General features: G+C 36.9%; 1 protein-coding gene across 3 annotated transcripts; it reads right to left on the bottom strand.

Moving 5' to 3' along the window:
* Nucleotides 1–225: 225 nt before the first annotated feature.
* LOC143881825 (ubiquitin-protein ligase) lies at nucleotides 226–26,749 on the bottom strand. 3 transcript variants are annotated; one of them, XM_077385118.1, is made up of 19 exons: nucleotides 26,410–26,749; nucleotides 26,271–26,321; nucleotides 24,558–24,678; nucleotides 24,204–24,345; nucleotides 24,078–24,127; nucleotides 22,817–22,905; nucleotides 22,623–22,731; nucleotides 20,648–20,684; nucleotides 20,402–20,553; nucleotides 10,586–11,114; nucleotides 9,677–9,958; nucleotides 9,453–9,598; nucleotides 8,150–8,518; nucleotides 7,835–8,078; nucleotides 7,402–7,457; nucleotides 3,982–4,062; nucleotides 2,770–2,814; nucleotides 2,631–2,699; nucleotides 226–829 (listed from the first exon to the last, which is right to left on the bottom strand). In XM_077385118.1, the coding sequence occupies exons 1-19, from the start codon at nucleotides 26,580–26,582 to the stop codon at nucleotides 656–658; spliced, it is 2,919 nt and encodes a 972-aa protein (XP_077241233.1). In that variant the 5' UTR covers nucleotides 26,583–26,749; the 3' UTR covers nucleotides 226–655. The 3 variants fall into 3 exon arrangements, with proteins under 3 accessions (XP_077241233.1, XP_077241234.1, XP_077241235.1); XM_077385119.1 differs by lacking the exon at nucleotides 22,817–22,905 and having other exon boundaries at nucleotides 24,277–24,345; XM_077385120.1 differs by lacking the exons at nucleotides 22,817–22,905; nucleotides 24,558–24,678; nucleotides 26,271–26,321; nucleotides 26,410–26,749 and having other exon boundaries at nucleotides 24,204–24,341.
* Nucleotides 26,750–27,736: the final 987 nt, after the last annotated feature.

Here is a 27,736-nt window from a genome sequence, read left to right as displayed (position 1 = left end):
CATGCTTGGAACTTTCATAGATTTCACAGGTTTAGCTGTTATAAATTCATCTTGTTTTGACGCATAGGAGAAGACAAATATTGTCGAGAATGAAGAGTTGAACGGATTCAAACCATCTGACACACATGGTGTAAAATGGGCGGTAGAGTATAAAAACTTGACAATTCAAAGGATTAAGATCATCCCATGGGGAAGATTTTTGGAGCACAGCTTATCTACGGAGGGTACATCAAATGAACGGTTTAGATTATCCAATCACACGAACTGCACTGTACTTTTTGGATGCAGGTGTACCCACATGCAGTGCCACCATATAAAATTATTATGAAATTACATCCATAAGGTTCAATAGTTACGAAAACTTCGAAAAATATAAGGTTTTAAATAACCTAGAGGACAACCCAAGAGGAAATGAGATAAGTGATTAAGAGACTTACATGGAGAACAACATCCATTCTCTTCTCTTATACATTGCTTGTTTTGTTCCCTTCTTCCTGTTTGAGAAGAGGGTAACTGGTTGGGTAGGAACCAGACGACTCAAGATGAGTGTAATCGGGGCATATTTGATGGCCTGAAATCCTAATCTGTGAGATATATGAGAAGCAAAATCTGGCAGTATAGATATCAGCTCCATAATGTAAACTATGTTATAACACTATAATCTTTCCTTCACAAACGTAGTCCTTTGCTCTTTGCTATTCCACTCCACAACAATGCTCTCTTTGTGCATTGACCTTCTACCTGACCCCAAGTTTTGGAGCTCAAATGCACATCTCTGAGACTGGCAGGACGCGATCTTCACGGTGCTCAAGAAGAACCTGCCAGCATTCTAAAAGATATAAACTAGTTAGCATCCTCCATCTTAGTTTTCATTACTCTTAATCAAATTTTAAATTATCAGTTGAATTTAAAAAATGGAGCCCGTAAGTCCACCTTTTCTTTTCTTATTAATTCTTCAAAAAGCAGGATAATTTTTTTAAAAGAATAAGCACAAAATTCAGAAGAATAACTGGGGGTGGATAAGAGGTAGAATTTGAGAGAATCCCATCATGAAGAGAAAATATGGATTCTTGGACTTGACAAAATCTAGTTTTTTGTCGGGCCAGCAAACAGTTTAGGTGAAGTTTACCACCTAGTGATCCAACCCATTCTCTTGGTGGGTTCCACCACCCATGCAAAAAAAAATAGCACCCATCTGAAAATAATTATGAATTAATCGGAGGGATGCAAATGGATAATTAAAAAATCAAATACAATACAAACGTCCACATCAAATGAGAACAAGTATTGCGGTAATATGGTTAGGATCCTCCAATGGGGGATCCAAAATGGATGACACCAAAATATGGATGCACATATGAATAAAGACACGAACACAGACACAAGGTGGAGATACGACTAACCATCTTACGAAATCTATGATACGAGTACAGGTACAAATATATCACATATCATAAGATAAGACACAAAACATGTATAAATAAAATACAAAAGGACAACTTAGAAGACAAAACTAATAATAGAATTGTAATTGCAAATATGTGACATTAACAATCAAAAGGTGTGATAGTTAACTCGAAGAGACTTACATATGTTTGAAACTTGATAGTTATTTTGACCAACAAAAGTATCCAGTACAAGTATCAACATTGTATGGTATTGGAGATGATACATTTTTCCCACACAAGTATCCAAGTATCCATTCATTGTTGAGCCTATAAGATAAATGACCTAAATCACCTATATAATTTTTAGCTGGGGCATAATGTCACTTTGCTCAAGCCGAGCATTATTGTTCCTCGAGTGAAAAAATAAGAAAATGGCAGGTAGGATTTTGGACCAGTTCCCTTCAGAAAGGTAAAGAGGCATGGATGAACTCGAATGAATTTAAGGCTCATTTTAGGCATTCGCCAGTATCTACCAGTCAATTATTTTACCTTTTATTCCAAAGAAATGATACTATGAGGAGCAATTATTGTTTGAAGGAAATGAGAAGCCCGAGCCAACACCATCCACATGTTGTCAGCATGATCCAAGAGGGATTCACCATGGAGATAATATAACCTGAAATCACTCTAATTGAACATTTTTAACCATTCGATTGAGGACTTGAAACTAGGGAGCAGATGCGTTGGAAAAATGAGCAATTTCCACATCCACCTCCTAGGTTCTGAATGGTAATGTTTGGTCAGAGTGATTTTCAAGTTACATGGTATATTGGTAACTAGCCGACCCAAACTAGTTTGGGACAACGGCTTAGTTGAGTCGAGTTGAGCATGGTATATTGGTAACTATGATTTGTCCCCATGGTGAAATTTTTGGATCATGCTTTAGATGATATGGTCGGGGCCTGCTCAGGCTTCTCATGTGCATCTCATAATCTTTCTCTTGGAAAACATTTTGAACTTTCAAAGAAAATAATAATTACTGATAATTATCTGTAACTTTTTTGTTTCTATCATATAGGCGAGTACAAATGAAGATATATTTGTTCTTCATAGAGAAAGGAACAACATCGTAAGTTCCATCACTCTGCTTGCTCATTCAATTTACTTATTGGCATCAATAGCATTCATGGTAATTGCTGATATATTGAACTATGCTTCAAATTGCCAGGAAATGTTACTTACATCTGGGCTTTCAAAACCACCTTCACTGGCATCACACAAATCCAATGCTACTGTCCGGAGCAGTGGCAACTGCAATTATCATTCTATGAGTATGGATCAACATTGAGCTTTTCGAGAAAGATCCCTCATCAAAGCTTACCTTTGAAGCAGCATCAGCAATGAAATTCATTGGAATTCCTTGACCCTGCATTTCAAATGTGAGAATTCAGCCCAAGCAGTGAAATGCAGCAATCATAGATACATTCATGGCTTTATATATCTCGTATATCTTTACATATTTCAATTTACTAATATTTCTAGCGCAAAGTGACATTGAAATTTTAATACTATAGTACCCCTGTACGTATGCATCGGTGCTACAAGATTTCAGGTGTTGTGATGCCAAACACCTAGTCCCAAACAACGACACAAATATCACTGTTCAAGTTACACAGGTATGACCGCATGACCACATAACATCCACTCCACTTTTCGGAAAAAAAATGCTAAATAGGAAACACAAGACAGTGGCCAACTACACAGAAGAAACCTTAATGCATATCGCTCTCTTGTTTTTATATAAATTATTCATTTAATAAGAACTATTTTTCTATATTATTTACTTATGTGATTGGAAACCTTTCGATGGTAACATCTAACTAAGAACATGTTGAAAGACTGATTTGGCTTGCTAGAACCTCATGGCTGCATTACACACCGACAAATTCATAAACATGCCCATGTCCAAGTCATATAATCTGTGAAGGAATTTAAGCTTTGATAGGTGTAAGAGATTCTTCATATCCTTCATCATATGAAAGATAAATGATGTGCATGACCATAAATAAAGGTGGCAAAAGTCGTACATGCATCCAAAGTTCAGGGATTTAAGGTAGTGAATCTTGGACTGACTGTCAGGCAAACCTGCTTCAATCATGGTAAAATATGGCAGAGATGGTCAACAAAAAAAGTCATTGAAAACTGCTAATGCCGTAACGATTTTGGTTTTGCTATGCATTTCGATTTCCAAATGTGTTTCGGTGGGAATGGAAAGGAAACATTTCACTTGTTTCATGTCGGTTTCAGTAAAAAATTAAAAGTTAAAACTATGGTTGGGTCATCCAGGGTTGTTTAAGATCATTTTTAATATTTACGACAAATTTTCCTCGGGGATCATTAGCCCTTTCCTGGGACATCTAGAGACACGGACCCTTCCGCAATCTTCCATGAAATTCATTGCCACAACAAAATTATTGACTAGAGTAATAGAAACAAACATTAGAATTTTTCTTTAAAGGTATTGTTACTCATCAGTCCATCTTCCTAACCCTGATGCAAGATGTAAAAGAATAACCAATGCTTCAAAACTCACATTGTGGCGCAGCGACAGATCTTCAATTGCTTTGCAATCAAGAAGAGAAGTAACCCCTTCCGAGGTTACTCTTCCACAATCCTGAGAACAGAACAATCATAGGTCAGAAAGTCACAAAACCGAAAAACTTTGTTGTGAACAAGCAACTACAAGTCGAGGGAATTTGAGTAAGGACTTACAATGATCAACAATTAACTATAGTATCACCCCAGTGCAGAACCAAAAGGAACCCAACATTCTTTCTTCATGAGAAGATTCTTTCTTCTTTACCATTAAGGTGTATTTGGTTGCACCAAAAATCATGAAAAAATCAAAATAAAACGACATATTGTCCTTTTCCCAGCATTGTTTGGCTGCCATTTACCATTCACATGACAGTCCTAGTCATCTGTAAATTTTCCAAATGCAAGCCATTTTTTACTGTTTCACTTTCCTCTCAAATCAAGAGAAAAAGAAACGAAAAGAAATGGGATCAATTTTCTTTTCCTTCTACTTCTATATTACGTACATCCAAATGGACCCTTGGCTCATACTTGGTGGCGGGTGTTTACTTTTTGTTCTGTGAGAACAATGCAACCTCATCTAATAACTTTTTTTTTAAATATGTAATGTCAAGCTCATTTTTCGTTTTCTCTACTTATTCCCTAAGTTTTTCCTTCCTCACCCAACTGTTTTTAGCATATTGCACTCACTTGGCAAGAACGGCTGTGGATAAAACAGCTACTTTTTTCTCCTTCTGTTACTCTGTTTTTTTTTTTTTTTGAATGGTAATTGATTTCATTAAAAAGGGAAAGACCGAGAAAGTCCCCCCACGCACCCCACTAAACAAGCATACCACAAAAGAAAGAAAAAATACAAAAAAAAATGAAATTAAGGAGGCAAAAAGTCAAAAAGCTCCAAAGCTTGCTTCACAGCACCATCTTTAGCCAACTTATCAACTACTTCATTAGCTGATCTTCTTACATATTGATACGTCATAGAGCACTCAACCGTAATATCCTTTATTTCATCGAAAAAACGAAGAAATCTCCAAGGAGGAACCAACGAACCCTTAAGCCACCTAATGACATTTAACGAGTCTCCTTCCACAATAGTTATCGCCAACCTCTCACTCCCTAGAATCAACATGCCTTGATATGCTGCTCTAACTTCAGCTTCGTTCGAATCAGCTACACCGATAGGCCCGGAATAAGCCTGCAAAACTTCACCAGAGGAATTCCTCAAAGCACCCCCAATCCCAGCTAGACCGGGGTTACCCAAGCTTGACCCATCATCTGTTACTGTGTATTTCTTCTTCCACCACACATTGTAAGTGCCCAACAGGCCATGGTTAGGAGGACTTAACAAAAGATGTAAAAAAACACATGCTCTTAAAGCTTTCCATACAAATTTCATGGGACACGAAGGTGTGGTGAAGGAGATCGTAGAGGTAGTTCAAAGATCTATAACAGATGGTGGCTTGTTAATTGATCGGCTTTCAGATCCCAATCTGGTTTCTTGCTGATAATTGTCACAGTCAGCTCCTAGGGTCCAGTTGCAGTTCAAGTAGTTTAGCATGTCATTTAGGGTAATGGGATTCTGGGATTACTGGATATAAGGTTTTGAAAGGATGTAACGTAGTAGTTATGGGGACATCTTGTCCCCTTTGATGTATCTTTGTTTCAGGGTCCCATATTTTTTTTGGTCATCTAAACCATTCATTTGCAAGGCCCCATCATAGATAGGGTGTGTACCAAAAATCAGCACCATCGAATCATCCTAACCCCTCCAAAACTGGAGGGCAAAATGGGCAGATTTGTGGACAAACAGTGTCTGTCCATTTTGACCTCCACAGATGGATGGGTTAGGATGATCCTACGGAGCTGATTTTTGGTATGCACCCTATCTATGATGGGGCCTTGCAAATGAATGGTTTAGATGACCAAAAAAAATGTGGGACCCATGTGATTTGGCACACGAGTGTACCTAAGGTTAGGTACACTCGAGCGTACAATCCTTTTCCTCATATATATATATATATATATAGAGAGAGAGAGAGAGAGGAAACTGTTGGTGCGCTTAAGCTCACCAAGCTTATGGTGCGCTTAAGCGCCCAATCACATGGGTCCCACATTTTCTGTGGTGATCCAAACCATTCATTTGCAAGGCCCTATCGTAGATAGGGGGTGTACCAAAAATCAGCTCCATAGGATCATCCTAACCCCTCCATTTGTGGAGGACAAAAATGGGCAGATTTGTGGAGAAACAATGTTTGTCCATTTTGACCTTCACAAATGGATGGGTTAGGATGATTCTATGGAGCTGATTTTTGGTACACCCCCCATCTATGTAAGGGCCTTTCAAATGAATGCTTTGGATCATCCTAACAAAGTGGGCCCCCATGTGATTGGGCGCTTAAGCGCACCAAAAGTTTGGTGAGCTTAAGCGCACCAACAGTTTCCTCATATATATATATATATATATATATATATATGAGGTTGATGTTTCTAGTCGGCCGACTAGAAAAGTTTTCTAGTCCGTCCGCCAAAAAATCAGTGCGGGCCCACAGTTTTTGTGTGATCCGAAGCATTCATTTAATAAGCCCTGACATGGATAGGGTGTGCCCAAAAAATCAGCTCCATAGGATCATCCCAACCCTACGATTTGTGGAGGTTAAAATGGATGGGTATAAAACTTCACTAATTTGCCCAATTTTTAGCTCCACAAATCGAAGGGTTAAAGATGGTCCTATGGAACTGATTTTTTGGGCACACCCTATCTATGTCAGGGCCTATCAAATGAATGCTTTGGATCATCCAAACATTGTGGGCCCACTGTGTTTTGGGTCGGCGGACTAGAGAAGGTTCTCTAGTCGGCCGACTAGAGACACTTTTCTCATATATATATATATATATATATATATATATATATATATATATATATATATAGAGAGAGAGAGAGAGAGAGAGAAAACATTTCCTACACACTTGTGTAGGTAAGTTACCTAAGCACTACCTTAAAATACAATGGAGGCCCACATTGTTTGGGTGATCCAAACAATTCATTTGAATGGTCCTCACATAGATAGGGTGTCCACAAAAAATCAGATCCATAGGATCATCCCAACCCTACGATTTGTGGAGGTAAAATGGACGTGTATAAACCTTCACAAATTAGTCCATTTTTTGCCTCCATAGTTTTGAATGGTTAGGATGATCCTACGGATCTGATTTTTTGTGGACACCCTATCTATGTGAGGACCATTCAAATGAATTGTTTGGATCACCCAAACAATGTGGGCCCCCACTGTATTTTAAGGTAGTGCGTAGGTAACTTACCTACACAAGTGTGTAGGAAATGTTCTCTCATATATATATATATATATATATATATATATATATATATATAGAAAATCAAATTTAACAAAGATAGAAACGGAACCTCCAAATGGATAGATGTCAAGCCAGGCCATCCAGATGAAATGATTTGTTGAGAATCTGCAAAGAAGACAATTGCAATCCTAGCTAGATGTCAATAAATGCAATGGAGTAGACAAACGAACAATGCACAAAATTAATGATGAACATATGAACTGTTGCTTGACACAAAGGCCTTGTTTGGATTGCTAGAAAAACATTTCTGATGGAAAAAAAATTCTTGTCCATGATTTTGAGGGAAGTCATATAATTATGGTTAATTTAGAGGGAGAACATCATAAATTAAATGCCCCTCTAAATTAAAATTTGATTGGGTTGGTTCAAATATTCTTTTTTCATGAATACAAATATAGGAAATTTCAGAAATATTTTCCCATTCCAAACTTTTCCAGAAAATTCCTGCAATCCAAACAAGGCCAAAGAGAATATTTTCTGACCTGAATCAAGAAGCTCGCATCCTGATAGTGAAAGCTCATGTAAATTTAAACAGTTCCGGGTCAGATTAATCAAATCAGCATTTGTCATCCACGGGGTCACCCTTTCTAGCCTCAATGTCCTCAAGCTTGGCACGTTGATCTGGAAGCTTAGGGAACTTAAGTAGCCAAGGCAGCAACACAGCCCCAATACTCGCAAATGTTTCAAAGATGACATGATATTTCTCATAATATTATCTGAGATTACCTGTTAAGACTAACAGTGGATCTCAATATCAATAAAATATAAATTTTATGAACAAATTTTTTTTTGAGTACCTGGAAATTAAGAACCAAGGTCTCTAGCAAAGGACAAATCTCAGGTAGTATGGTCAGAGCATGATGTCCCAAGGAAGCACCAAGACCTACTATAAGGGCCTTTAATGTCCTGATTGAAGGTCTCAACTTGTCCAGTGAGAAAGGTGAAAATCCCCATCCAAATTCCATTTCTTTCAGAATGCAAGTCCTGCATAACTCGTCATACAGTTCTTCACCATCAGATCCACCCGAGTGTAGCAAATCTTTGTGATTAGATTTACTCTTTTCGAAATCACTTTCAGAATGGCAAAAATTCCTACAACCCCTTGCCTTCAAAACCTTCAACCCAGGGTTTTGTTTGATAATGTGTGCTAAAGCAGTTACAGAAACCTGCATTTATAGGAGTTCGGCAAATGTTCAGGCAAGTGATTCGTCAATTATACCTATTTTGTGGTCTGCAATGTATTTGTCAAATCATAAAAATAATTTTTGTTTCGAATAGTACAGAATTATATAGAGGAAAAAGAGGAGAACCCTGCGACCGATATGGTCAATACAGAGTGAGAAAAGAAAGAAAAAAAACAACAACAAGAACTCTAAAACCTCGAGGAAGAAAATAAAAAATCTCTAAAGACACCCTCCCAACACCCGCTCGAGCTAATTGATCCGCGTGACTATTAGCAGATCTCCTGACATGTTGAAAGCACACAGGGAAATCCACCAGTCTATCCTGAATCTTGTCAATCATATGCGTGAATCTCCATGCGAAAGGATGACTCCCGCCCATCCATCAAATAACATGGAGTGAATTTCCATGTACTATTAGTCTTCCCAGGACACTACTGTTGGAGATCCTGATGCATTGAAAAACTCTTCCCAGGACACTACTGTCGGAGATCCTAATGCATTGAAAATTCTGCCTCACTGGAATCTGTGATCCCAACGGGCCAAAGAAAGCCCACCTGGTAAGACCCGTGTGTACTAAAAAAAATTCAATAAAAGAGAAAAAACCTATTTAAGACAAACAAATACAGAAATTTTTTTTATCTCAAATCAGATAAAGAAAAAAAATTAAAGGACTAAGAAATGATGCACATACCCAGCATTAGTCGAAAGACGTCAGCAAATTAACAAAATTAAAGGACTAAGAAATGATGCACATACCCAGCATCACTTGAAAGAAGTCAGCAAATTAACAAAATTGTGCAACGAACATGAATCTATTTAAGTGATATAGTTCATCTAGAATGCCAATTGATTTTGAAGAATGGCAATATAAGAAACTAGCATTAAAAAAAATAAGAAACTACCATTAAAAATATACCATAGTCTCGGAAACATCAAGGCTCTCTAAGGAGGAACCCAAGAAATTATAGAGACCATTGTCAACCAGAGGAGTATCCCTGAGGCTCAAACTCTTCAGCAAATATGTATGACACATGAGTTGTAACAGAGAAGTTTGCTCAATACCTGCAGGACAAACAATTTTTTTACATAAGATTTAGAATATTGATTAGAAAGGAAGGATGAAGGATGAACTTCACTCACTCTTGCAGCCACCTATATGCAGTTGTTGAAGTCTAAAGGCCAGTGTACATGAATACTTGCGATCAGGGTGTACTCCAGGAAAGCCAATGAAAAATGGAGAATCGGAACAAAGGGCTAGAATTGAATCTCTCCCAAAGTAAGTATCGGAAACGAGCAGGGAGGATAAATTCATGCATTTGCATATAAGTTTCGATATACCCACATCAGTTACTGACGTACACCCTTCGAGGTTCAGGTAAGATAAAGAACCAGAAAGTACTGAGATATTTAGCAGGTCCAAATCTAGCATTGGCATGAAAGAAACACATTAGTGACTCCATCTAAAAGCCCACTTCAATTGGTGAAAAGATTTGGCATGTCAAACTTGAGTAAAGGGCCAAATAAGATGCATATACAAAACATAGTGACATCAAGAGAAAGGAAGAATTTTTTTTCACTGAAGCTGAGAATGAATCTGCGACCTCAAAGTACCAACACAAAGTATGAAAAAAAATTTAGTAACTCCATCTAAAAGCCCACTTCATTTGATTTAAAGATTTGGCATCCCAACCTTGAGTAAAGGGTCAAATGAGATGCATGTACAAAACATAGTGGCATCAAGAGACAAAAAAGAATTTTTTTTTTTTTTTTTTACTGAAGCTGAGAATGAATCCCACCTCAAAGTTCCAACACAAAGTATAAAAAAAAGACATTGAAAAGAAGACGGAATATTCTGACAATCAACCTATGTATAGAACCAATAGATATACAAAAGTTAATAAATAGTAGGGTGGTGAATTAATCATGGAAAAGGGATCATATAGCAGGTTTCTTCAGAAAATTGCCCAAAGACTACATTCAGTTATCCATTCACCATTCACTGATTCACATGAAAGAAAAAGATACAACAAGGAGCTATAAGTGTTTTACCAGTGATTTCAGTTCGGCCTTCCAACGTAAGCTTTGAAATATTTGACAATAAGGATCCTTCTTTGAACATCTTGTATGATGCATCATAAAAATCTTGATATTCTTCAGTACTAGCAGATATAATTGATACTTGAAGGGGCAGAACAGGACTTATATCAACCGTTAAGTCAACTTCATTGATCCAGGGGCATTTTTGTACTAAGTAAGACAAGGTTGTCATCTTGAAATGAACACAGTGAGACGCTTTCAATATTCTCAATGATGGGAATGACATGTGTATGCATTTGATGAAAACATTGAGATCTAACCTAGGACACTTAGAAATGTCTATCTCACATACTGCTTCAAAAGATTGTGTGGGGAGTGACTCCTGTGGAATCAAATATCGATCCCCATTCAGACGTTCGAGATCAATTAAATACTGTTTCATTTTCTTTTCCAATCTAGTGTCCATATTACTTGAAGAAGGAAGAAGAGAAGAGACCAGAAAAGCAAATGTTATCTGGGCACACCCTGCAAGGTCTATTCTCTGAACACAAACACAGAAAAAGTTGAGATTTATGTTCCTGAAAAATATGGTAAATTAACATGTAGATGGCAGAGAATAGATTAACTTGATTATAAATAAATGTCCACATAGGTCGTCCACCATTTTTCTTTGATAAAAGTAGGTCTTTAAACTTTAAAATCTTGTGATAAAAGGTAAAGTTCCATAGAAGCTGGAGATACCCAAGTGCTTTAACCATAGTCAATCCCCACTATCCAAATCCCAAGAGATAGATTAACACCCCCCTTCCCACCCCCCCTCCTCTTCCTCCTTCCCTATTTTTGTTTTTTTTAACTGATTTTCTCTAATGATTATTGCATGTGAAAAGAAGACCTAGAGCATGTTTGGCAGCTATGAAATTTATTTATGGAATATTTGTTCATCTAATGTAATAGAAGCAGAGAGGTGGGAGAGAAAGAGAGAAAACATGGAATTATTTTTCTTTGTTTACTAGCCCTATCAGATGCTCTCCTCACTCATGGCCCACTAAAATCTCTCTCACTTGCTCTCTCTCTACCCTTCTCTCACCTTGGGTAAATCTCTCCATCACTTGCCCCCTTTACCCATCTCTCACTCATGGCCCTCTCAAATCTCTCTCACTTTCCCTCTCTACCCTTCTCTCACCTTGGGTAAACAAATATTCCATGAATTTGATTTTATGGTTGGAAAACATACTCTTAATTTCCAACGTTTATTCCAAAGCCTATAATTGAATATTTTCAATGTGGTTTCTGCATAGCAGATTGTAGGCTTTACTTACACCAAAATGATTAGGATTCATTACTGATGCAAGACAATACCTAATTTAAGGAAAATCCTACACTCCTAATGGGATTAAGGCTTTAGGGTAATTTAGGGCTTACGTGGAAAATTAAAAGAACACTTAACAACTTACCTAGGGCCGAATTAACTCCTAATTAATCTATGGGCAACAACAATAATGAGACTTAAATAGCATAAATAATTGTAAAGATTGTAATTAAGCATGAACTAAACCTTATACAAATCAATCATCGCGTTAAAGATTCGTTAGATGAATTGATAATAGAAAGATTAGTCTGAAACTAGGCCTACGCAAGCAACCAATTAAAAGAACTAAAAGCTAATGCAGGTACCAATGAAATAGATGTTACACAAGCATGAAAATAATAATATCCAATGAAGAAAAACAGAAAAAATGTCCAGCAGCAGCAAAGGCTTAAAACGGTCCAGTTTTGGGTTGTAGGGGTATTTTGGTAATTTGGCAGATCTGAGATTTTGGTTTCATACTGCTGTCCAAATTTTAGGTTAAGGTTTAGAAGGTAAAAGAAAGGTTAATCTAGGGTTTAGGCTCTGATTTGATCGTAGGTTTAGGCTAGGGATGTTCAAAAAGGATTTCCGGGCTTGAAAATGGTGCGAATTTTCAATTGGCTGCAAAAGGAATTTAAAGCTATGGTTCTTGGGTGTTTAGGCTAAGGCTTAATCATAAAAACAATCCTTCAAAGTCTCGAAATGAGATCTTGAAGAATGAGAGAGATCTATGGATTTTGGGGTTTTGTATTTTAGGGTTCAAGAACAAAGAAAAAAAAGAAAATTTGATTTACTAACCTTCTTTGTGCTGATTTGACTGAAGAAATAGAAGATAATAGAGGAGAGGAGATGAAGGAAGATGGTTTCAAACCACCAAGAGGAGAAGAGAAGAAGAAGTCCAAGCCACAATAGTTCTCACAAAAGAAAATCTCAATTCCATTTAATATTCAAAGTCTCTTACATTGCTTTCATAAGATGTATTTATAAGAAAAAGAAACCCTAGAAGATAACCTAAAGTAAAAACTAATATTAACCACTCATCTAATCTAAAGCAAAGCTAAATAAGATAAAAACTTACCAAAAATAGTAATCCCGTATTGACCTATATTTCTTCCTAAAAACAGTCATAACTTGCTCAAAACACACCCAAATCATGTGATCTTGAGCTCGTTAGATAGGTAATCGAAAAACATTTCTAAAGACACCAAAAACACTTCAAACAGATGAGATTTGATGCCTAAAAAGTAGTCTAGAAATAAAATAATGAAAATAATAGTTAAAATATAAAAAAACTTGCTCAACGTCAATGACTGGAACAACCTTTATGATTTTCATCCGCATTAATTACCCCAATCACCTAAATAACAGAAAAACCACATGATACACAGGCAGCCAAAAAGAATGAAGAAAGATAAAAAGTAACAGCAAATGGCATGAACAAATAATTGAAAATAGAAAAATCGTAAAATCTGCAAACACCCTGAACATGCTAAGAGAAATATCAATACTTGATGCATCTAAGATAGTTATAGGAGAATCTTATCAAGTTATCAACCAAAGAAAGCAAACGGGGATCTAATTCACTGTAGTGAGAGAGATGGAAGAATGTGTACTTAGATTTATTTATTTTTCAATTTCCCATCCAGTCAAAATTATTAGACTTTTGAAACTAGTAGAATTATGAGACTAGGAATATTTTGGCCATTTAAACACATGTTGTATAAATAACAATTTAATGCTAATATTGAAATTAATGAAGTATTGAAAGGAGTTTAGACTCCATATTCATCTCCTATTTTCCCTATGTTATCTTTATGGTTCATCATCCCGAAGTAACCTTTCATTATTCGCAACAAATCTTACATACATGAAATGAAAATCACACAAGTAAAATACACTGAGATCAAATTTCCCTCTTGTGAGGAGGTTTTATTAAATTAGCGGGGCGTACACTTCCCGCTCTAATGGCCGTTAATTATATTTCCCAAGTTAAGAAAACACCTCTGATTATTCATCAAGAGGTTCCCTATCTAAATATAAATATTATTTTTACTATTGGATGGCTATCTTGAAATGGACGGTGGTGATAATATCTTGTAAATCCCAGATCTATCTTGATCAGTTTGAGTCAGCCTCAAGAGAGGTTGAATCGATCAAACCGTTGAATGATATTTTGCATGATTTATGGGCATGTATCTGACGATCAAGATAGATCACACATCTTTGACTGTTGGATTGTCCTGGATTGTCAGTTTGGAATGAACAGAGACAATAATGCCCAAGTGGTTTTGGTCGCATGTCGAAAGGACTTCTCAAGGCAACAATAAGAACTAAAATAGCCAATGGTTTGCCTTTAAAAGAGGCTTGGTGGATCAAGAACTTAGTATCAATTGATTGGTTTTGAGTAGGCCTCTAGAGAAGTTGAATCGATCAAACCGTAGATATCTTGAATGATTTATGGGCATGTATCTGACGATCAGGATAGATCGCACATCTTTGATTGTTAGATCGTCCGTTCGGAATGAAAATGCCCATGTGGTTTTGGTCCCATGTCAAAAGGACTTCCCACGCCAAAGATAAGAACTACAATAACCGATGGTTCGCCTTTTGTTGGCTAAATGCTAAAAGAGGCTTGGGGGATCAAGAACTTTGTATTTCCGACAAAGGTGTTCTCAATGGGTTTTGGCCCTACTTGTTTGTGGTTCCCAGTTGGACCAACTGATCTGATCCTATAGACCTGACACAAGCGGGGCTCCAAGTCTAATAATCACCATCTTTCTTTAAAAAGAAAATTCATATTCCAATGGTCCATTCTTTAAGTAAAGACCGATCATCAATTAAAGAGGCATCGACTAACGGGCCACAACTATTTGACACATGGGCCCTATCTCCCTTCATTGTACAAGATCTAAAATAGGCCCACTTAAAATAAATATGTTGGGAATCTGATCGAGACCATCATATTGTATCATTTGAAGTGATACAAATTCTTTAGAATGCGGGCCATCGCTTAGTAATTTAATGAGGTCGGGCTGTGCAGATGAGATATTAAATTTTGCAGATTACATATCATGATGGTCCAATTCGGATCATGTGGGCTCCATCAGTAGTCTTTCTCTATTGGCCGTATGAAAATCCGATTGTGTCCATCTAATCTTGCCACAAGACTGGTTCCAGTTCTTTTCTGGGGCCCTGATTTTATTTTTAATGTGGTAGGGCCCACTCAGGCAAAATTTAATCAAATTTCAAGGTCAACATCCACATGGTATCAAAGCGAAGAGATCAAGCAGATCAAGACCCAAGGGCCTACATCTAGATCAGGTACTTCTTTTCTTTCCCTTCGTCATTGTCTTCCTTGTCTACATAGCCTTCCCACTCTCATTTTAATATCTTTCATAAGGAACCACTTGCTTTTTTCTTATTTTTCTTCTAATCATTCCTCTCTTTTTTTTGAATGGTTTCCTCCAACCATTCTTGATCCATTTCCTACTTAAAATCCCTGAATACCTTCAAGTTTCTCCTCAAATCCCACAAAAACTAGGGTTTTCTCTTCTCTCAAAACCCACAAATTCATTTTACCCTTGTTGCTAACTTAAGCATCACTTTAAGTGAGGTGCAAGTTCGCAACCACTTCAGACTCCCTTTTAAAAAATAAAGAAGGGCCCACCGATTCTCACTAAAGCCGGTGCAGTTTAGCACACAACTTTAAATACTTCCAAAAGAAAGACCAAATGATGTCCATCCCCAGCCCTACGAAATTTCCAAAACCCAATCTCCATTTTCTTATCAAATCTCTTCTTTCCAACCATGTGCGTCACTTATTTTGCATTTCCCTTGCTGCCCTCTTCCTTTTTTTATCCCATTTTTCATATTCTTCTAACACCCCCCCCCCCCCCCCCCCCCCCTCCTTTCTATTTTTCGACCCCCTGTTCTTATATTTCCGGCTTCTTCTTTCTTACATCTTCATCATGATTCCTCTTCAATTTTTTGCATTGCCAGACTCTCATCCTCCTATCCTATGTCTTCTCAATTACTTCCCATTAAACTTTTGCTAGACTTCCTTCTATGAAAGGGTCAAATATAGTTTCCTACGAGCCCGGGTTTTCTTGCACAATTGTTTGGGACTTAATTTTCCTTTTAATGAACTCATAAAGGTAGAAAGACGTGAGGGGAAGATTAAAGAGTAACCAGAAACAGTTCCTTTGTTATTGGTGTTCAGGCTCAATAAAGCAGAATCCGGCCTCTGATGCTTGTTATGCCAAAAACCAGCTTCCAGTTGCATGGATTAAATCCACTCTTTCTCCAGAGGCTCTTGCTCAAGTGCTCCATGTCACCTCCGCCGGAGATCCTTGGAAGGCTCTCCATTCCTTCTATTTAGAGCAATCTAAGGCTCGGATTATGTAGCTCTGGGTTGCCCTACAAAACATTAAAAAGGGTAAGATGTTCATTCAAAACTATTTTACGAAATTGAATCGGTTCATCGTTCAGTTTTTGTGACCATTCAACATCAACAAGTCCGCCACACTCCTCGGTCTTGGTGATGGTTACTCGACCTTCACCATTTCCCTCATGACCAGGACTCCATTTTCGACATTTGCCTGGCTCCATGTTTATTTCCTATGTTGGCTTTTAAGCCATTGAGGAGTTCTTCTAAGCCTTCCACGATCTCCACTACTAATTCTGACACCTTTGATCTGCTTTACTCATCTAAAAACAACACATGGGAATGAGGTCATGGACCTCATGGTTGAGGTTGTGGATGTGGTAATGGTTATGGATCGCTACATTCTCAATATCAACAATAGCAGCCACCTTATCAAAGCAACAACCTTCATTTTAGGGTTCACATTCCATTACCAATCTTGCTCGATTAGCACGAGGTGGACCGTAGCATGATCAGGGTGGACTACTCCCTACTCTGCATCAACAGTTTTTCTCGTGCTCCAAGCATTCCTTCCCCTTATCGTGTTCCCCACCAGCTCAGAGATATAATAGTTGCCAGACCTATCGCCGACATAACCACAATGCAGTGGATTGCTACTATTGATACGATTCTCAACCTTCATAAACTGATCTCGCTCACCATCTGGGAGATTTATCTCTCACTTCCCCATCCAAGGCTTCGTGGATTATAGCTGCATGCACCACCTATAATATTTTCGATGACTCGGGTAATATCTCCTCTATTCATCCTTACTCTAGCTCTTCATGTAACATTATGAAGGCTTAATCGTCCATTCCAATCTCCCATGTTGGTACTACATCCATTCATCTTCAATTAATTTACTCAGCATTCTGATGAGCATTTTGTCCCTACTGTTCAATAAAAGTTCCTTTCTATCTTCCAGCTTGCATCTCAATTTTGTTGTTGGTTCATCTCTACTCCTACTTGTGTTCTTGTGAAGGATTTGTGAACGAGAAACCACTTTGCTAGAGGTGTTACGGTGGAAAAGTATGCTTCCCGACAGTTGTTTATGGGTTGCCATTTTCACATTCGTGTCCAATGTTAAAACCCTCTCTACATCAGTTTCTTCACTATCATTATCAGTGCGACATCACTGTTTGGCCCACAACAACACTCATATTTTACATTTTCTAGAGTTTAGGTCTTTTATCCCATCATGTAATAAGTCCCTCAATTGCAATTGCATCCCAATTGTACGCATTGTAAACTCATTTATTTTCAATAGTATTATTAAGACATCATTTCCCTCAATTGCAATTGCATCCCAATTGTAAGCATTGTAAACTCGTTTATTTTCAATAGTAATATTAAGACATCATTTCCCTCAATTGCAATTGCATCCCAATTTTAAGCATTGTAAACTCGTTTATTTTCAATAGTAATATTAAGACATCATTTCCCTTTGAGTTTGTTTATCTTGATATTTGTGGTCCTGCCCCAGTTTATTCTATAACTGGTTTAGGGTGTCATGTCATTTTTGTTGGTGATCATTCCCATTACCCTTGGATTGATTTTCTTCGCAGCAAATCTGATGTCTTCTCTACTTTTTCTTGCTTTCATACACTTGTTAATGAGCATTATGGCACAAGTATCTTGCACCGGTGAAGCGATAGTGATCTGAGTACACCTCTCCGGAGTTTCAAGCATTTTGCTTCTCACGTGGCATCCACCAGCAATTTTCATGTCAACATACACCGTCACAGAATGGTGTAACCGAATGAAAGCACATTCACACTACAAAGGCCAAGTTTTCTATGCTATTTCACTTCAGAGTTGGAAGCGTCTTTGGACTGAGACCTTCGAGATTTTCGTGGCCAAATGGAAGCACACGCACACTACAGAGGCCAAGTTTTCTATGCTATTTCACTTCAGAGTCTGAAGCGCCTTTCGACTGGCCTTCAATACTGCCGTGCATGTTATAACATGCTCCCGTCCACCACTCTCGAACATGCACCACGTACACAGGTACTTACAAGGACAATGCTAGATTATTCTTTTCTTAGATCTAGGAGATGCATTTGCTATGTCCATGTACCATTTCACTCTGAAGAAATTCTCCCCCAAGGTTGTGTATTTTTTAAGGATATAATGATAACCACAAGAAGTATCTGTGTTATTCACTACCATCTCACAAATCATTATCTTGAGGCATGTTACATTCGATGAATCTCACTTTACAACCCACCGAATATTAGCCATGAGTTTAAAGGGAGAGATATCTAACGATGCGGCATTTTTGTCTAACACTACTTCTGCATAGACTGTTATCCCAGCACTTGCACTCAAGGCTGTTCCTACTGTTGTCAGTCCCTGAATAACACCATATGAGAAGCACTATGTGAAAAACACATGCAGTAAGAACAATTTTGGACTCAAAATCAATACTCAAAATCCAAAACGAACAGAGCCTAAGTAATTAGTGGGTAGATTGTGCTTCTAAGGTAACAAGCAAAGCAGAATTTTGAGTCGGTCGAAAGGGTCTCACCTAATTCGAAAGAGCATGTATAGGTTTCTAGGTATATCTGGACTGGCTCAGAAGTAAAGTGGTAGATGGCAAAAGCATTAGATTATGCTTACATGGTAGTGAGTCTTGTATAACAACATAAAATGCGACACCATGATGACGGCTATAAAATGTCTCTAGCTCAAAAAAAGGTGGGAAAACGTCCAAAAAATGAAAAACAGAAAAAATGGTGGGTGAAAAAAGAACCAGATTTAAACGGCGGAGGTGTGCTAATCAAATGTGATAAAACTTGTTCATATACACCCAAAGTTCTAAAATAATTGAAAATACATGTCCAGAAATTCTAAAATCTAAAATAATAACCTATGATTCATCTATTCTATCATATTCTATTCACAAAATTATACAACCAAAATTTTAAAACGTTAATGAAAGTGCTACAGAGTGTTAACATGGAATAAAGGGTCTCAACGTGGTCTTTACGACCTATGAACAAAACAGAACTCTATTTTTGTAGTTCCTAGTTCCTACGACGCATTTGAAGCTTATAGAGATAAAATACATCCAACACAAGATCTCTATTCAACACATATTAGATTCCATCGAAGACCTAAGGATGAGTTTGAAAAGCACTTATTTTCTTAGTTTCATCAAAAAATTTACTAATGAGAAGATCCTAATTGAAAAAAAAGAAGGAGAAACATAAATAAAATGAACTAAAGAGAAGAAAAAACACTGGAGGGACACTCAGACAGTTTGAAGTTTTTTCAAATGTTTTTTTTTTTTTAAAAAAACTAATAATTAAGGATTCTTCAAAGTTTTGATTTTTTTTAAGTTTTATTGAAAACAATGCTAATAATACATTAATGGCAATACAACAGAAATAAAACATAAATTAGATTAAAAAAACAGAGAATTTTTCTACTCTTTTTTTCATTGTGATTTTTACCTGCTCGCCATTAGAACGAGATTAATGTAGTCGTGTTTACAATTAGAACTCCGCCATTAATCTCTATTCTTTTAATTTAAAGTCATTATTTTTGAAAAAAAATACCTTTAAAAGAAAAGAAAACCCCGGTCGCCAAGCATTAGGCAGCCAATAGCAAGCAAACATCTGATTTATCCAATGCTGCTTTTGGCTGAAGACCATCACTTGCTAGCAAGAGATAAGGAGAGAGAGCGGGTGTGGATAAATCGGAGATGAGAGAGAGAGAGAGAGAGAGAGAGAGAGAGAGAGAGAGATCACTCTCTATTTTATCTGAGGACAAACTTTATGTTTTTGTTTTTGTTTTTTTGTAATTTATTTTAAGTTTTATATTAATTCAAAAAATTATTATAAGTGGCGACCAGGAGAATTTTGCCTCTACTCCACAGTTGCTTGGTTATACATTCGGTTCCCTTAAGATTTTCCTTTACAACAGAATATATGTTGAAAGAAAATTAGAAAGAAACATATATGATAAATGAAACATAAAAGGCAAAACCCAAATTCCGGATTCAACAGCACATGTAATGTAACACAACCAAGAAAAGAATAAGCAAGAACAACACCTCAGAATATTTTGTTAAGCGAACTCTGAAACTATCAAACTCATCATCTCTGAAGACATTTAGTTGGCACAGTAATGGATGTTTCATTAGATCAAAGATGGTACTTATGCGCTCATCTGCAACTTTAGAAAAGTAACGATTCCCCCTCTTCCCTGCAAAAAAGGTAAGCAAGATTGACGATGACTTTGACAGACAGGGATTGTCCTAAATATGATATGTTTACTGTAAAACAGGTAGAAAAAATACCCGCAATGAAATCCAAAGGCAAAAGGCAAATTCGAACCTGTTGAAGAAAAGAGATAAATTATTTTCAAAGAAAACTTGCAGTTTACCAAAATATTAAAATCAAGCAAAGGAAAGAATATATAAAATCTGTTGAATTGGATGTGTAGTGGACCCCATCGTAGTGCTCACACTTCTCTCTTGGATATATTACGTACAGATGGACCCTATCCTTATATAGTCACTTATAAATCGCATGCTTGTAATATTGGAGAATAAGGGCATATATAATATATTTTGGGATTTTTGTCAGGTACTGTAAACCTCAGGGATTCTCAGTCCCCCCGTTCTCATATTTGTCCTCTTTTTTAGCCCTGGAACTTATCTAGGAACTCCGGAATTGGGACAGAACCTTGAATTTTATTAAAAATATAATAAACAAATCAGATGGGACATGTCACGTAGCCTCTGAACCCAAGAAAAGAAAAGAGAAGAAAGAGCAAGATTATGAGAGGCCTCGATATGTGCCAACACCTAACGCATCAAGCCTAGTATCTCTCTAAGGAGATCATTCCACAAACTAAAAAACTTGTTATCTCTGATAGAGCAAGTGAAATTCCCAAAAGTATTAGCCGCTTGGTTGCTTTCTCAGAATTGGTGAGATGTAAAAGGGTTTATCTGCATCTTTTAAGTGTTCAATCTCCCGTCAGTAATAAAGAATAGAGCAAGGAATGTTATCATTACCTTATATAATGTTGATCAATACCCGACCATCCGATTGAATGCAAAAATCATAATAATGCATGGCCTTACAATACCTAAGACCATCCAGAAGAGCTCTACACCCGACTCGCATATTGGTGCCCATTCCATAATAGTAAGAGAAAGTTAAGATCACCTTAGCATTATTATCTCCAATAATCCCTCCTCCTCTTACTGAATCTTCTGGGTTAGCCTTAGAGGCTCCATCTATGTACAATTTAAGAATATCCCCTGAAGGTCTTTTCCATGACCCTAGAAAAGGAAACTTTGGGTTGGTCAATACCTGATTGCAAGATATTGTTGATGGGACAATCCTTCTGATAACAATAAATTTAGGTCAGCACTTACCATCCATACGTCTTCTAAATGGAATGGGCACTAATCAGAAATTCTCATTTCTAAAGTAAACATAGGTCTGGTCATATAATCCATTTAGCATTAGAGAACCATTCCTCTTTCATGCTAATCATATCTCTCCACATCCTTGAGTCACCCACCTTTAGAGTCACTAAACAAAACTTAGCATTACTTAGGTAATGAGAATTCATTATGGGCATGGATGAAAGAATTGGTTAAAAGAACAAGCGTACCTCTCTGAGATAGAAGTTTACCTTTCCATCCATAAACTCTACTCTGATTTTATTAACGAGCTTCTCAAAAGACTCAAGTCTTCAACCTTCCTTTCTGAAGAGGAGCACTTAGTTAGGTGATTTCACCAAAGCTCTTGCCCGTAGTCGGTTTTCATCTGTGTTCCAAGTTGTGCATAGCTGATATATACTCCAGCTTGGGGGAAGTGCTGAAGTGGATTATGTAGTGGGCCACATTGTAGGGCTGACACTTCTCTCTCAGATATATTACGTACTGAGAGGCTCTATCCTTAAATTCTCCCTTATGAGTGGCATGCCTATAATATTGGGAATAAGAATATACAATATAGTTTTGGCTTTTCGTGGGGTACTCTAAACCTCATGGATTCTCCATTCCGTCGTCCTCGTCTTTCTCCTACTTTTTATCTCCGTTACCATGTTTTAACAAAATCATACAAAGAGCATCCTCCTACTCGGATAACTCCAAAAGAGAGGAAAACGAAAATAGAAAAAGAATAATATCAACCATAAGTTTTATAAACCAAACAATTAGGTACGCCAAGTAACCAGCTTCAGTAAAGGTAAAAAATCCTTATCTAGATAATTAATAGTTTAATTTTGATAGAAGTCTGAATAGTTATTAGCCATACCTTTTTGAGAATGTCATTGTAGAAATCTCCAAAGTTGCTAGAAGAACATTCTAGAGAATCTCCATTACTTTCAAGCCAAACTAGAAGTGCCTCACAGAGTTGCTTTTCACTGTAAAATATTACTAAAAATTTGAGTATTCTAAATTTCTACATGTTCAAATAATTGAATTGGACAATTGGAACAAACTATCAACCTGTCTACAGTAAGATGAGGGTGTTCTAAGCAAGAACATAACAAATTATATGGAACATCGACAAAAGAGCTAGAAGAGATGGCCCGTGTCTGCACGAGGATAAACAGCTTCCATTATTGGAAAGAAGAGACAACTTGACAATAAAATAGTTTAAGACCCATAAAAATATATCAAACTAAATAAGATAACAGGCAAGTAGAATGTTATGCATAGACAACTTTAAAAGGGGAAAGAAGAAAATTAAAAAAACAGTAAAGTTCAGACATTTGGCAAATGAAAAAACAAATTACAAATTCAACTAGTCTGCATGATTCTCATATTTCTTCTACCCTGACGTAGAGATCATAGCTTAAACCATATTTAATGGACAAACTCCAACAATTAGTGAGAAAATGCAAACCTATCTCTAAGGAGAGCCTATATTTACTTAAATAAATTTAGAGATTCTAGTTAGTAAAAGCGTCCACATGCTTAATGATCAATACCAGACTTGTTGAGATCAGCAGGATGGGTACAAGGATGTGTTTAAAAGAATAGTCATATGAGATACATTTCATTATTAATGGACGGGAGAAAGCATGGTCCTATGACAAAACATAAGATGCATGGAGAAAGGGCTAAATCTCAATAATACATGTCACCATGTTCTATTGATTATTGAAACATATCTAGTATGTAAAGTAGATGTATTTTTGAGCTTCCCAGAATGAAATAAAGCAAACATAAAAAAACTAAATCCTTCAAAATGAATACATTGTATTAATGTTGCAATCCACTTCTCTAAATCATTATCATGTGTCCAGCATGCCTGCCATTAGTTATCCAAATATTAAAAACTATTTAGTCTAAATCATGTAAGTGGACATAACCTAAATATTTCTGCATCCTTCCTATCTTAACTCCTTGTTCATGTCACTTTTCTCAAGTGCGGCATTTAAAAATAATAGCTATTAAATGTTTCAAATGAATGCACATTTTCCAGAAGCATATCAGTGCATCTGAAGTACACCCGGGCAACTATACATATAAACTAAATGGGATTTGCTAGGGACCATCACAGAAGGCATTTCGCGGAGCATCTATTGCATGAGAGAGGAGCCACCTCAGATGAATTAAATGAATTAGACAAAATCTGAGCCTATGCGGCTGCTCTCTCATGCAACAGACGCTCTGTGAAATGCCTTCTGCAATGGTGCCTAGCAAATCCCAAACTAAATAAAACAGAACATTAACAAGAGAAAATAGGAACTAATGTACCTACAAAATTTTGTGCAAGATAGCCCTTGCATAGTTCTGGAAAGAAACCAATTGCTGCAATAATGTCAACTCAAAGCTATCAGGATGAGCTTCAACGTAGATACTGTATCAGAAATTAAAATACACCCACCATTCTCTAAAGTAAAGTTCCAGATTTCAATCAATGCATCCAATGACATTTGCAGGAAAGGAAGCCCCCTTACAGAGGTAATCTCACGGAACCAAGCCTCCAAGTCCAACAAAAGAGTCTCCACTCCAAAAAACAGTGTCCCCTGAAAAATATTTTTATTCCAGTAAATTTTCCCTTGATAGATAACAAATTAACCTCTTTAAGGGTTCAAATTAGTATTATTGGTAAGGGGGAATAAATAAAGCATGCAACAAGGTAATTCTTACGTTCCTGTGATAGATAACCTCTTTAAGGGTCAATTTAGTGTTATTGGTAAGGGAGAATAAATAAAGCATACAACAAGGTAATTCTTACCTCCAAAATCGGAAGGAAATTATTAGATGTATAAGTCAATGGATAACCATCAATAAACCGCAGAATATTGATAACTGTTTCCAGGTGCCACTGGATCGAAACACAGTTAAGACTTGATTCACTGCAAGAATGGAAGATTTAAACGAGAACTGAGTCATGTATGTAGTAAACATATATGGTTCAGGCATTGAAGAAATAGTACAGTAATAAGGGCGGCCCAGTGCACGAGGCTCCCGCCACTGCGGGGTCTGGGGAGGGCTAGATGTACGCAGCCTTACGCCTGCTTTGCAAAGGTGTTTCCGTGACTCGAGCCCGTGACCACCAGGTCACAATGGAGCAACCTTACATTGAAGAAATAGTACAGTGGTGAAAGATTATCAATATACTGCCGCCTGCTTTGCAAAGAGGCTGTTTCCGTGACTCGAGCCCGTGACCACCAGGTCACAATGGAGCAACCTTACATTGAAGAAATAGTACAGTGGTGAAAGATTATCAATATACTGAGAGAAATAATAGTTTCTCGAGACATTGTAGACGCAGTTCCATATGTTAATTGGGTGAAGTCCCAAATTTCAAGGAAATATTTATCATCTTCCCAACTTCCAATAAACAGCAAAATCTCCGTCATTTTAGAAAAATTAACAGGAGAGAAGTAATGGCAGGTGAATACAACAAAATATTCCACTGCATATATCACAATTGATATCTCTCATAAGATACAAGTTTAAATAATTGACTAATAATAATGATGGGATATTAATTTCTGAGCAAAGTTGATGGAGGACCATCCACAATAAGGCATCCAAGAGAAGATATGTTGATTCAGTTTTTTTTTTTTTTTTTAATTTGATCTTGTGTATTTTAATTGAGTCTTTGTAAGCTTGGATTAATGTAACGTAATAGTTAGAGCATGTAAAAGGAGAGCACCTATGTAGTTATACCCATCTATCATCTTCTCTTAAAAGAGGGTTATTTTGTACATTATTTTGTGAATGAGTAACGCGATAAATAAAAGAATTGACGCAATGTGCAGGTGGAAATGATTTCCTCCCCTCATGATTGTGGGAGTGATGCCCTAGATTCAACCTTAGAGTGATTCTTTGGCAACTAATAGTGTAATGCCCTACTATCTATTTACATCCCACCTAAGATCATATTTCTCTCCTTATTATCCTTCTTTGATCTTTTCTTTTTCTTCTACTTCTCTTCTCAGACACCAGTTTTCCACTTTCCTGAATTCGCGTGGCTGAAACTCTAATTTTAAATCAATTTCAACTAATTCTAGTGTCAACACCCATGGTAGTGATTCCTAAAGAGTTTTGAACCCTAGATTTGGTCTTTAGATCGGTCACATTCCTTTTGGTTCCCCAATATCCCCCCTCCCCCTATCCAGCATCAGTTTGGTATCAGAGCAAAACCTAGGTTTAACATGTTGCAGTAGGATTCCTATGATAAGGCTAACATCTGTTCAAAAGAATGAAACTCTATCTATATTTCAGAGATACTCTTCTAGTTGAAATTTAACCTGAACTAAATTAGGATGACGATTCGAGACAGAAAGATCTGCGAGGAATGGATGAACTATTTGTTCGAGGATAGATGAAAGATAGATCAAATTTCTCAACACAACGTAGTTTAGTTTCTTTCCAGAACAAGTAAAGTGAAAGCAAAAATCAATTTAAACATGGAAATACATGAATTTTGAACTTTTACCTAAAGCTTCCACCAAAGAGACAACGGAAATACGAGGATTGTTGAATGAGTCTGAAAAATAGAATAAAAATTACAAAAAAGAGTTTCAGAGTATTTGAGTACATGACGAAAAAAGAGGATAAAAAGAAAATAGGTTTGCCTGTTTCGGTTCGCATTGATCTTGACGATCTCGGAGTTGAGAATAAGAGGAAGATTCGAATTGCCAATTTCTAAGGTTGAGATGGAAATCTCTGACTGTAGAAGCTCTCCACTGATCGAAGAAGGATTTCTTAATTCGAGAACGACGAATTCATCGTCCGAGGTGGAATCCATGGATAAGAAATCCCCGCCTCGGAGAAATGGAAGAACCCTAACTAGTCCGGGGACGAGTTAATTCCTCGTGTTGTCTTCGCACCATACTGCATCGATGTTGGATTTTATCAACCGGTAAAAAAAAGGTATGCGCCAAGATATGTACACGCTTGAGAGAGAGAAAGGCAGGAATGACAGATGATATTGGCAACTCCTTGTTTTAATAATTGCACTGACTAACCTTGTCATTCCCAGAAAGCTCTGAAAAGACGATTAAAGGGAGAAAGGACAGGTCACTTAGTGCAATTACAAAACATGACAGGGCTGATATTAGTTACATATAATAATACTAGGAAAAATGCACGTGAGACCCAAATATTAGTTCAAATAGTGCAAAATAAAGTGGCAATCTAATATTGGAGTTGATTAAAATGAATAACTACCTAGGATCTATTCATATAATAGGAAAAACAATATTACTTTACCTTTTACCGAAATTTTCATCTGAAATGGAAACGTCCACATTTCCAAGACGATCGAAATTTAAATTGAAATTTAAAACTCGCTCTTAAGCATGGTTTGAAATTTCGACCAAAATCCAAATCCGGTCAACTCGAAATGGTATGAAATTTCGTTACTCAAAATTTTGTTCCGAAATTTAAGGAATATTCCAAAAAAATATGGATTTTATCCCTTATTTAATATTATCCTGAAATTTCGGCCAAAATTACTGAAATTTTGACTGAGTTAAAGTATCTTTTAAATTGATTTTTATGGATTTCGCGGATTTCGCCTGAAATCCGACTAAATCAATGAACGACTATTTTTCTCGTATAGAATTTTGACCTAAATTTCAGTAATTTCTGTATAATATTAAATAATTATTAATATTATTTAATATGATCATAGCCCTCCAATCGATATAGGCTGATCCTAGCCCTCCAATCGATAGAGGTTTCCATAATTGTTGTTCCTCTTGAGGTGCCCGGAATCCGTCAATATTTTGCAAATGTCCTGCATGAGTAATAAAAAGTAGTTGTTTCGTCATTGTCATATGTCTTTACCTCTTCTTGGTTTTTTTTTCCGTAATTGTCATAGACAGGTACTCGTGTTGGTACTTTTCGTATGTAGATTACGATTTTACCCTAAAGAAAGTAGTCATAATACAGCTGGGA

The sequence above is a fragment of the Tasmannia lanceolata genome, unplaced genomic scaffold (assembly GCF_043159265.1).
Source record: "Tasmannia lanceolata isolate RefF3 unplaced genomic scaffold, GAP_Taslan_0.1 ptg000007l, whole genome shotgun sequence".
Taxonomy (NCBI): Eukaryota; Viridiplantae; Streptophyta; class Magnoliopsida; order Canellales; family Winteraceae; genus Tasmannia; species Tasmannia lanceolata.
Note: the sequence above shows the minus strand (reverse complement) of the source record. Positions and strands in the feature narration are given on the sequence as shown.